This window comes from Mytilus californianus, unplaced genomic scaffold (assembly GCF_021869535.1).
Source record: "Mytilus californianus isolate M0D057914Y unplaced genomic scaffold, xbMytCali1.0.p SCAF_3, whole genome shotgun sequence".
Lineage (NCBI taxonomy): Eukaryota > Metazoa > Mollusca > Bivalvia > Mytilida > Mytilidae > Mytilus > Mytilus californianus.
In genome coordinates this window covers 81278773-81291501 of record NW_026262679.1, presented here as the reverse complement: position 1 = coordinate 81291501, position 12729 = coordinate 81278773, and the positions used below count along the sequence as shown (strand labels likewise).

Sequence of the window (12729 nt, the reverse complement as noted above, 5' to 3'; positions counted from 1 at the left end):
GAAATTTTTAACTTAAATGTAAGCTTTTTAAAAAGCAAGCAGCTTTCATTTTTAAATGTTTGGAATTTCATTTTAATGTTGCTCATTAGAAATGTTGACATTTTGCCAGAATGTTTTTATGTTGACATTTTGCCAAAACATTTTTACACTGTGTAAGGGTCAATTTAGAAAGGCTTCATTTAATTTTTTTCTTGAATTGGACAAAATTAGTAGATTTGCAATGATTGTGAATCCATCAATGGTGACATTAATAAATCTTTTAAATCTTCATATTTCAGAGGTTAGAAGAGCTTTGCAATCATTATATTGTTTATACATAGCATTCACCCCAAATTCCTATAATATATCCCCAAAGATCCCCTCTGTCTACCCAACACATACTTGTTTGTTGCTCTGGCTGGCAATCCAAAATCAGACTTTCAAACAATTACCCAGTAATCGTTTTTTAGCCTTGTGGTCATTAGGACCACCAACACTACAAATCTGGTAGTCCTGTATTTGCAGAAAATATTGGCAATTAATTATTTCCATAGATAAATATGATTTAGGCCAATTTGCACAATAATGATATGGTTCCATATCTAATATTGATATACATTGTCATCAGGAGCTTTACTTGCTATGTGCAGCCTAAACACGGATAATAAAACCACGACAAACTTTTAGTTAAGACCAACAGGACAGCTAGTGTTCTAGAACACTGCATTGATTTCATTTTCAAGGTACAGTGTTCAATGTTAGACTTTGTGATACATCAAAGGAACCTTTATTTAAAAAGCTTTTACTGTGACTTGACTGTAAGTGTTGCTCTCCACCTGTTGCAGTTCATTCAAAATTCTGACACAATTGTAATTCGTTTTTTATCAAACTAAACTGTTCTGAGCACTTTAGGCGAGCTTGCTTCCATGTCATGTAACTAAAAAGGCAGTTGTGTACATTGAACAGATACTGTAGATTCATTTATTTTCTTGGATACCAATTTTAATGGATTGTGGAAAACTTGCATTTTCCTGGTTATTTTTATTTGTGGTTTTGCCAAAGTCTGCATACATTTCTATAGAAAATTAGAAAATCAGTAATTAGTTGAACATATGAATTCAATGTTCCTGTTTACCCGTGAGATCCATGAAAATTAGTATCCTACAAATAATAATGAATCTGTATGTTCAAGAGGGGTATTTTTGAAGATTCCAGTATGCCATTCAAAAGAAGTAAACTTTCTTGAGCCACTAGTAAAAGGGATGTTCTCGAAAGATATTTTCAAAAGAATCCACACTGAACGTGATATATATCTGTTTAATTACACCAAATATCAATAGAGATCATAAAGCTAAACATTTAGAATTTAATTCAATTATTGTTTTCGCTATCAAGACATTTGTAAAATTAGACACATTTAATAAAGCACACAAATGATCAAGCTTCTCCTTGAAGAGTAAAATAAACATAAACAGTTTGGCAAATGCCACAGCAGACTGGGTAAAAAATAGACATCCCTGTCCAAATACTTTGCCAATGATGAAATATGAAAACAAAATCTGATCAAAGTGCAATTGGGGTCAAGTATGCATCAAATTTCCGGCCACAGTTGATTGAAAGACGATTCACTTGCAAAACTGTAAAGTCTGATATCTAATATGTTGTTTATTATCATTATTATATTCAAGCCAATTTCATAAACAAAAAAGTTTGATATTGTTTTTAGATTGTTTTCCTCATATTTATTTTCTGCAACACAGCATCCTTATTACACTCTAGCCACTGAAAGTTTTGAGAGCATGATGATAAATGTTTGTTTAATTACTTTTACTGAAAATATCCTATGAAATAAAGTTTTTTTCTTTGTTTTTTGTCTTTTATTTGACTAACTCTTAAATGTTCATGTTGTCTTGAATGTATTGCACAAAACTTATTCAATTCAGGTTTCCTTCATTTACCAGCTATGCTGTATGTTTCTCCACTGCAAGTTTTAATACTTTCTCATGGCTTAGAATATCTTTTTTTACTCTACCTTATTTTGATTTTCAAGAAAGCTTTAGTTCATAAAGAGTTCTTTTTTTTTAATATTTGTATCTTATATTTTTCTCCATTTGTCTCTTTCCATTCTTCAGTCTGTCTTGTCTTTTAGTTGTACATGTATCCTCCAGGGATTTCAGTTAGTTGTACATGTATCCTCCAGGGATTTCAGTTAAGTTATATTTTGTATGCACATCCGCTTGACATATTGGACAGGCCAAATCATCACATGTATTACAATTAAGGCAATAGAACTGTCCTGCCTGCTGTTGAATTTTCACATTAGAAATCCAATGCTTCCCTGTGAAGTCCAACCTCTTTAATGTCAATGATTTAATGATCCTCTTGCATGTCATATCTCATGTCTTATATTCTTACTGTTAATACAAATTTTCAAATAAGAGAAATCCATTTTTTTTCACTGTGCAGTCCAACATCCTTAATGTCCATGATTTTATGATCTTACTTTACATCTCTTATCTTAAATGTCTTATATATTTTTACAGTAAGTACACATTAAAAGTTCACAATCCAAACATTTCCACTGAATTTTTTGTTAAATGCCACTTTTGGTATTCGTCCTGTACAGATATGCCCAGAGAATGCCATTTTTATATGCTTGAATAACTCGATTAGCTGATTATTTAAACGTCTGGTAAAATCCAAAGATATATAGATAATTGGTATACACTAGTTAAATGACACTTTTCAGGTCAAGTATGGATTTCTGCTGACACAAGCATTTTAAAGATTTTACCTTGAGATAACAGTATCTAAAAAGCTCAGGAAACCTAAGTACAAGTAGTGATTTCCCATTTAAGTATTGACCCATGCTTATTATGCAGATGAGTCACAATATCAACTATTCAATGTAACTTGCAGTAAATCTCATAGTTAAATATTTTGTTATGCTTTCAATTTATTTAATAGTCACAATACACTTCTCTGGGGCACTTGGTCCAAAGTCAGTGTCAACATAATACACAAATGTATTAGTTTTATCATAAAAGAAACTTTTGCAGATTCTTCATGTCATAATGCCATTGTGCACCTCCTGTTTTACTTTTTGATAAGAAAGATTTCTGCAGTTTCCTGTACAAAAACATGGACTTTGCCTTTTCATATTATATTTATTACCCCCATGGAGTTCAAAACTGTGTAGCTTTAAAATTCAGATATTTGAGGTGATGGTTTGATTTAGCACTACTTGAATTGTTTTCTATTAAATTTTCTCTTCTCTATGTAAAGTATTTTCTATGTAAGTGTCAAATGATGCACACAAAAAACAACAATATTTGAGAAGTTCAGCCTCTTGTACTTACCCAATATTGATTGATTGGTTTGTAGAGACATTTTTAAAATCTTTTTATATATTCAATAAGTATTTTTTTATAAATATTCATACACTATGCAGATCTGACATACATTGGTATATTTTTTTCAGGCTGTTGTAGATTATACAAGGGGCAAATCTGAATGTGGCCACACAGCTTTAAGTGAAAGCATACTAAGGACAGCTAAACTGGAGGAAATGTTGACAGAAGGGGAGACTACTCAGTCATCACCTGAAGGTACACTACCTTGAATAGGAGAACAATATTATCATTGATGTTTATCCCCACATCTTTGTTTATTTACATATGAAATATGTATAATTATTAGTAAACTGATAATGAGAAGATTGTATTTTAGGTTTAAATAACAAGCAAATCATGTTTCCTTAAACTAGGATATCAATTTATATTCATAAAAAAAAACAGAGTTTGAAAAATAGTAAAAGTTTGACTTTGTACAATGTCAACATATAAAATGTCCACTGCATGGAAAAATTCTAATTTTAAAAAGCAATGTAAGTGATAAATGTAAAGTTAAAATTTAGATTTTTTTTGCATTTTGCAAATAATTTTTTTTTGAGACAATATGAATGTCTGTTGTTAAGATCTTAAACTTTCTCTACATATATGATACTGGTTGGAGTAAATTTTGAATTTTCATAAGTTTGTTTTAAAGAAACAACTGTATTGATATGAAAATAGCAATTGTTTTATATTATATAAAAATGCAGAAAGTGATGATCAAGTAATAGCAATCTTCATCCTAATGCAGCATTTGAAAAAGCAGAAGTACTAATATATATATAAACTGTTATAACACTCGTATTTCAGTTCTATTAGAGCTAGCCAAAACAAAGTTTCCAGTAGATAGTTCACTAGGCTTAGCATATCTATTGGCATTACCAGAGGTAAGTTTAAATATTTTTTTCCTCAGGAGTATATTTAATGAACTTCAGAATTTTAACAGCACTTTAATTGAGTAAATTTTATCAATTTATGGTTCAGATTTACTAAAAAAAATATTATCATGGCAGACAATAATTGCTAGTTTTGAAAATAAAACACAGTGGGAGCTGAAAAAGATGTCAGAATTTTCTAGTATGTATCTTATAATTTCAGTATGCTTTTGTTGGTTCCTTCATTAATCTGGTATACTATCTGTATGTACTATGAATGTTCAAAATTAGACAGAAACCAGTTTATGTTATACTTCAAAGTTAGTTGCTAGGATAAAAATTTAACTGTGGTTGTACAATATATGTTGTATGAATAGTTTTCAAATTTAGTACAATACTTAAAAGCATAAATTGAAATAACTAAATAAATGATAAAACAAAATAATATATGGAAAACCCAATGAAACAATATATAATAAAAAAACACTTATTTCCTATTCTGATATGAAAGTCAAAAGGAAGAATAGACTAATACTTTGAATTATTTTTTCTTTAGACTTCAGATGTGGAGAAGTTTTTTGATGATTTCCCTAAAACAGCCATTACCCAGCAGTTGACATTGTATTACTATGCCTTACAAATATATGCCTCTGTCAAACCTACAGCCATTCCAGAACCCAGTCCTCTGTACAGACATGATCCTGTCAAACTGATACAGAGAGTTATTAACTTTGTTACCAATAGAGATGACCTTGACTGGCCTCAGGATGTCCTTGACTTGGTGGAAAAGTTAAAGCAGTGTTATGAATCTTTTGAAGATTATATTCAAGCCAGGACTTTAGTTAGGATTGGAAGTGGTATGTTTAAGTGCCAATCTGCCATAGAATCAGGCAGCGGTGAAAACATGACAAACAAAAACCCACTCAAGTTGACATTAATTTATGTTCAAATTGTATAATGGTGTATGAATATAACTTTCGTTTCCTTTTCCTTTTCTAGTAATTCAAGATATAATTTGGTTGAAATGTACTAGAAGTTAACAATTAAGGGGATCTAACTCCGTAATTTGCTATCATTCTCAGCAAAAGTTATCTAAAGATTTCTCGAACTACCAAACAAGCAAAAATGAAAGACCTACCATTTCTAACTCAGAATGAGGGTAACTTCAACATAGGATAGTTAGGTCAGTGGGTTTTTTCGGCCATGTTTTGAAATTTTACTAAATTGCCTGATTCTTACAAAGACTGGTAATATAGAATAATAAATGAATATAATGCTTGATAAGAATCCCCTTATTCCCAATTGACCACATGAATTTGAAAGATAATTGGCTTATGATTTCTAATGTGTAATGAATCATGGACTTCGTTTATTTTGTATCCAACATGAAATTTGGCTAAATTGATTGATAATTTAAACAAAAAAATGAAATACATTTTTAGCTCACCTGGCCCAAAGGGCCAAGTGAGCTTTTCTCATCACTTGGCGTCTGTTGTCTGTTGTCCGTCGTCGTCGTTGTCCGTTAACTTTTACAAAAATCTTCTCCTCTGAAACTACTAGGCCAAATTTAACCAAACTTGGCCACAATCATCATTGGGGTATCTAGTTTAAAAAATTTGTCAGGTGACCCGGCCAACCAACCAAGATGGCCGCCATGGCTAAAAATAGAACATAGGGGTAAAATGTAGATTTTGGCTTATATCTCTGAAACCAAAGCATTTAGAGCAAATCTGACATGGGGTATAATTATTTATCAGGTCAAGATCTATCTGCCCTGAAATTTTCAGATGAATCGGACAAACACGTTGTTGGGTTGCTGCCCCTGAATTGGTAATTTTAAGGAAATTTTGCCGTTTTTGGTTATTATCTTGAATATTATTATAGATAGAGATAAACTGTAAACAGCAATAATGTTCAGCAAAGTAAGATCTACAAATAAGTCAACTTGACCAAAATGGTCAGTTGACCCCTTAAGGAGTTATTGCCCTTTATAGTCAATTTTTAACCATTTTTCGTAAATTTTTGTTAACTTTTACAAAAATCTTCTCCTCTGAAACTACTAAGACAAATTTTACCAAACTTGTCCACAATCATCATTAGGGTATCTTGTTTAAAAAATGTGTCCAATGACCCCGCCCGTGAACCAAGATGGCCGACATGGCTAAAAAATAGTACATAGGGTAAAATGCAGTTTTTGGCTCATATCTCTGATACCAAAGCATTTAGAGCAAATCTGATGTGGATAAAATTGTTCATTAGGTCAAGATCTATCTGCCCTGAAATTTTCAGACCAATCAGGCAACACATTGTTGGGTTGCTGCCCCTGAATTGGTAATTTTAAGAAAATTTTGCAGCTTTTGGTTATTATCTTGAATATTATTATAGATAGAGATAAACTGTAATCAGCAATAATGTACAGCAAAGTAAGATCTACAAATAAGTCAACATGACCAAAATTGTCAATTGACCCCTTAAGGAGTTATTGCCCTTTATAGTCAATTTTTTACAATTTTCATAAATTTTGTAAATTTTTGTAAGTTTTTACAAAATATTTTCCACTGTAACTACCGGGCCAAGTTCATTATAGATAGAGATAATAGTAAGGAGCAAGAATGTTCAGTAAAGTAAGATCTACAAACACATCACCATCACCAAAACACAATTTTGTCATGAATCCATCTGTGTCCTTTGTTTAATATGCACATAGACCAAGGTGAGCGACACAGGCTCTTTAGAGCCTCTAGTTTTTTCTTGATCTGTTAAATTATAAGGTAAATATACTCCATCTCCATGATGAATTTTCTAGCACTTTTTATTGTCAAGTTCACCATGATACATATGATCATTTCATCATTAAAATACATAAAAGAGAAAGCAGCTATTGAAAAATAATAAAAAATAGCTGTATCTGTACAAAAATAGAGGTCAAAGATACCAAAGGAGCATTCAAACCCATTAGTCGAAAACAAACTGACACTACCATGGAAAAAAACTAAAAACAATCAAAAGACAAACAACAGTTTACAAAACACAACATAGAAAACTAAAGACTGAGCAACACAAACCCCACAAAATACTGTGGATAACCTCAGTGCTCTGGAAGGGTATGCAGATCCTGCTCCACATGTGGCACTTTTGGTATTGCTCATGTAAGTGCAAACCTGGTGATAAGTCTAGTTTGGTATGCCATTTTTGAGGAAAAGAGGACTTGATTGTGATTACAACAATTAGAACATATCGGTCGTCATCTGTGAAACAGATATTCCATAACGGTAAATCAACTTGTGATGGTGTCCATAATTTTTTTTTTCGAAGGGATGATTTTGACTTCATCACTGGTTTAATAGATTCCTTATAAACAGTAACTGAATATATAATATTAAAACAAAGTTTCAAACAATAGTGTTAATGTTTGCAGAATACAACTTGTTAAATATTGAATTATTTCAGGCGTTGATATTCAGAGATTTACTGATGACCCAGAATATAAAAAAGAAACCATACTCGGTTTGACTATGTAAGTAGTATTACAAAATCATATTTTCTTTATGTTTAATGGATTCATGCAGCAATTTAAAAGATAGTATAGACATATGTTGTTGCATAATAATGATTTTTTTTATTTTTCAGTCCTTTTGTTCAAGTTACAAATATGGTCCACATTGAAGACCCATAACCTTTATTTCTAGAATATTACAAGCTTAGGAAGATTTTAAAAGGATATTTTCTGCAAACAAGTAGATTCCTGTGAATTTTATTAAGCATGATTGAAAACAGAAAAAAAGTACATGTGAACATTTTTTTACTTTTTGCTTTCTATTCTTATTGAAAGGGAGATAACTCAAACATTTTTATGCCCCAAGTAGGGGCATTATGTTTTTCGGTCTGTGCATCTGTCTGTTTGTCTGTCCGTCTGTCCCGCTTCAGGGTTAAAGTTTTTGGTCAAGGTGGTTTTTGATGAAGTTGAAGTCCAATCAACTTGAAACTTAGTACATATGTTCCCTATGATATGATCTTTCTAATTTTAATGCCAAATTAGAGTTTTTACCCCAATTTCATGGTCCACTGAACATAGAAAATGATAGCGTGAGTGGGGTATCCGTGTTTTATGGACACATTCTTGTTCAGCAAATATTTGTCTGTGTAAAAATCTTTGCAGACATTCTACAATAATTTTTTTGCCATCATTTTTTATTTTAGATTCAGAGTCAGATTTGGAAATTGACCTAAATAAATTGGAAAAAATAAAAAAAGATTAAGTACAGTTATTCAAATTTACTGTTATAAAATTTAAATGTCAATATTTTGCTTCCACACACATCTGGCAGACAAAAACATTTATTTTTCACCAGTATAAACATATATGTATATTACAGGAGTGTTAATGATGAGATGTATAATGTAGCCTGTAATCTGGCAGAAAGATATGATATACCATTGTGGGAGCTTTACATGTCACATCTTGAGTTCTTATTTGAAAGTGGGTAAGTTCAGGAACTATATCAGATATATACAGGCAAGTAAGTAGGTTTGTCTGATTTTTATGCCCCCGCCGTTAAGTTTTACCCTTGTCCGTCTGTACGTTATATGTACGTACTTCCCAAAATTGGTTTCCGTTCTCTAACTTTAGTTTGCCTCAACCAAATGTTATGAAACTTATACACAATGCTTATTACCACAAAACACAGATCAAAATTGAATTTTGGTGGCGTCACTTTTACCGTTCTAGAGTTATGCCCCTTTACAAATGGAAAATTTCTGAATTTATTGTTTCCATTCTCTAACTTTAGTTTGCCTCAACCAAATGGTTTGAAACTTATACAAAATACTCATTATCACAAAACACAGATCAAGTTTGAATTTTGGTGGCATCACTTTAACCGTTCTAGAGTTATGCCTCTTTATAAATGGAAAAATTGCAAAATTTTTATTTTCTTCTAAATATCAAGTAATTTTTATTAAAATTGGAGTTATCTTCCTTTGTCCATGATTATAATTGAATCAACTACATTCAATGCTTTAGGTATAAAACCACTAATTCATAGCCCCATTGCTTTCTATGTTAAATTCTGCAATTTCAAGCATAAATGGCTACTTTGTCTTAAGTTCAAATTAAGTGCCAGTTATTTCATGTCAAAACTGTACCTTATGCTGACTTGTGCTGAAAAAATCAACATACCTTTAATTGCATATTAGAGCGTACTGGTTCCTGGAAGTTTGATAGTACAGAAACAGGAACTTCTGATCTGAACAACAGGCCAAATGAGCCCTCCTATCAAAATTTCATATACTTCTTTATTATTCAAATAAAACTTTCAACTAGAGTTCTACAGTGATCCCAAGTCCCAAAGCTTTCATTTGATACTAAAACTACCTAAATATTCCCACTATTGACAAAGATACAGCTATGCGTAGGAACTATTTTGTTTAAAATATGTACTACTTTCTTGTATGTTCTTTCCGACCGGGCCTGAATTAGTGGTTCTATACCTATAACAGCACCAAACTTGTTATATTGACTTCTGCTTGACTTAATTTCCTTCTATGATCTATTTCTAGCATAGAAAAACACATAAAGCTTTTGTCAAAACAATATATCACTGAATTCAAGCTCAAATTGGACTGGTAGTAACATATGCGTTAAACAAAGAAAACTACATATGGATACTAATAGTGACAGATATGACACTTTTTCAATTTTTACCAGTTCTGATTTGTTAATATCTACTCAAATAACAGTGTTCTTACCTATATGTCTTATTTTTATCAGGGATTCTTCCTTGAATATAAATACAGTGGTCCAAACATAAAATATAATTGATAATTTTATCCCCCTTTTTTCTACATGTTGGAAAAGGATAGTGATTTGGTAAAAAAAACATACTTTTATGTATAAACATGGATCAACAAGAGCAATTCATGTATCTCCAAGATAGACAACTTGCTAAAATGGTTATAAAATGCGTTTCAAGTGAGATTTTGGAATTCCTAAATAAGTATACACCAATTTTCCTTGAAATAAATAACTCACCAAGAAACACAATAAAACATGAACACTCACTAGATAATTTGACCAAAAACAATATTTATACTATAAACTAGTCATAATATACAAGTTTCATTGGTTTCAGTGTTAGATAATCCAAAAATTTAAATTTCAGGTAAAATCTTAACTGTGTGCATGCTAAATGACCAAAAAAGGCTAAAATACCGTATTGTAGCAATTTGAGGGCTGTAATTTGACACTAACATAATTGTTACATAAAAAAAATAATGTAACATGATTTCTGACAACAAATGTGACCAATTTTCACTGTAAAGGGTATGATTTCTAAAAATAGAATTTAACATGCCTGTCAGTAATAGGTATAAAACCACTAATTCATAGCCCATTGCTTTCTATGTTAAATTCTGCAATTTCAAGCATAAATGGCTACTTTGTCTTAAGTTCAAATTAAGTGCCAGTTATTTCATGTCAAAACTGTACCTTATGCTGACTTGTGCTGAAAAAATCAACATACCTTTAATTGCATATTAGAGCGTACTGGTTCCTGGAAGTTTGATAGTACAGAAACAGGAACTTCTGATCTGAACAACAGGCCAAATGAGCCCTCCTATCAAAATTTCATATACTTCTTTATTATTCAAATAAAACTTTCAACTAGGGTTCTACAGTGATCCCAAGTCCCAAAGCTTTCATTTGATACTAAAACTACCTAAATATTCCCACTATTGACAAAGATACAGCTATGCGTAGGAACTATTTTGTTTAAAATATGTACTACTTTCTTGTATGTTCTTTCCGACCGGGCCTGAATTAGTGGTTCTATACCTTTATACAATGCAATGTTTAATTTATAAACATAAAAATTGCTGAATTTTTCATTTCCGTTCTCTAACTTTAGTTTGTCTCAATCAAATGTTATAAAACTTATACACAACCGTTCTAGAGTTATGTGTGTTTACAAATAGAAAAATTGCTGAATTTTAAGTTTCTGTTCTCTACTTAAGTTAGCCTCAACCAAATGTTATGAGACTTATACACAATGCTTATTACCACAAAACTCAGATCAAGTTCAAATTTTTTTTTTTTTTTTTTTTTTTCTTTCAAAAATATCAATTAGTACATTCAGAAATGTTTGAGATGTTTTGATAATTTGATAATTGTGAAAGCGTTACTTTTTTTTTATCACATTAATAGAATGTCAATGTTTCATTTCCATTAACAATGACCAATCACAAAATGGTTTACGAAACACTTTCAAATATCCAATTTATAATTTTCATCTGCAATTAGCAATAAATAAGGGGAAGGTTTCTTAAGAGGAAATCAAAATCCAAAGGGTTAGAAAAAACCTTGATGACACTATAGCCATGAGAGCAATCAATATCCATGTTGAAATAAAACATGCCCATAAAAAGGTACACAGAAAAGTGAAGACTGAGCAATTAATACTTTCTTTAATTTCTGAATTGACATTGTACCAGTAAAGATGAATTAATTTTCTTACTTTACTTTCTATTAGCAATTTGTATACAAAAAGTAGAGTACCCTACAAGCTACAAAACAAAAATGAAATATTTAAAATCTCGGCTTGATATTTTCAGTCTTGCCATCGAAGAAATAGAATCGAGAGTGAAGAATAAGAATATTGTTCCAACCTTGGTAAGTCAGCCTGAAGACTTTGCTGAAAGAATGAGGACCAATATCTACCCTAACCTGGATGGTACAGATCATACCACTTTAATCTATTACTTTACTCTGCTGGCTGGAGTGGGTGACATAAAACAAGGAGGAATCACAGCCGACAATCATCTCAAGCTGCTGAAAAGACTTAAAGGTGTTGCCGTAGGTAAGTACGATAGTACTGATCCATTACATTAACCCTCTATGGTATATTGTGTGTTTATTATTATCATGGGTTACCAATTTTCATTGATTTCGTGGGTATTGTGAAATCAGGAATTTAAATTTTCAACTAAGTATAGATTGAATATAGTTGGATATAATTTTTTTGCAAAAATCACAAAAACAAATATCCACTAAAATATCTTTTTTCAATCTATGAAAATTAGTACCCATAAAAATAAATGACTCCACAGTATTTGGTAGAAAGACTTTGAAATGCATCTTATTTATAAAGATTTAAAACGTATAAGAATAAAAGTAAAATGTTTTGATGGCAGACATCTTTATATTTTGTAGGTTTGGACTGTAAACAATTGATGAATGGTTTAAGCAGTCCAGTCCAATACATAATCCCTGTACTGACCCCCACCAATGTGACAGCCATTGCTAAATTGGCAAATAAAATACCTGATGGTGTAAGTTATATTTACATCCCAGCATACGTGACTGCTATAGCTAAATTGGAAAACACTATGATATTTATTTATAATCTGGAAAACAAAATACTGGATGCAGTACATTATATTTCCCTGCAATAACCCTCATAATTTTATATCAGCTTCTTTTTTGGAAA

At 31.3% G+C, this 12729-nt stretch overlaps 1 protein-coding gene across 1 annotated transcript in view; it reads left to right on the top strand.

The window, feature by feature from the left end:
* The window catches only part of LOC127735181 (NBAS subunit of NRZ tethering complex-like), a 102719-nt gene that overhangs the window by 74515 nt on the left and 15475 nt on the right, over window positions 1–12729 (top strand). Inside the window, exons 41-47 of the mRNA XM_052245280.1 lie at window positions 3461–3587; window positions 4182–4258; window positions 4803–5103; window positions 7697–7763; window positions 8623–8730; window positions 11855–12099; window positions 12453–12571. Coding sequence (XP_052101240.1) covers window positions 3461–3587; window positions 4182–4258; window positions 4803–5103; window positions 7697–7763; window positions 8623–8730; window positions 11855–12099; window positions 12453–12571 — 1044 coding nt within the window. The remainder of the gene's footprint in view (window positions 1–3460; window positions 3588–4181; window positions 4259–4802; window positions 5104–7696; window positions 7764–8622; window positions 8731–11854; window positions 12100–12452; window positions 12572–12729) is intronic.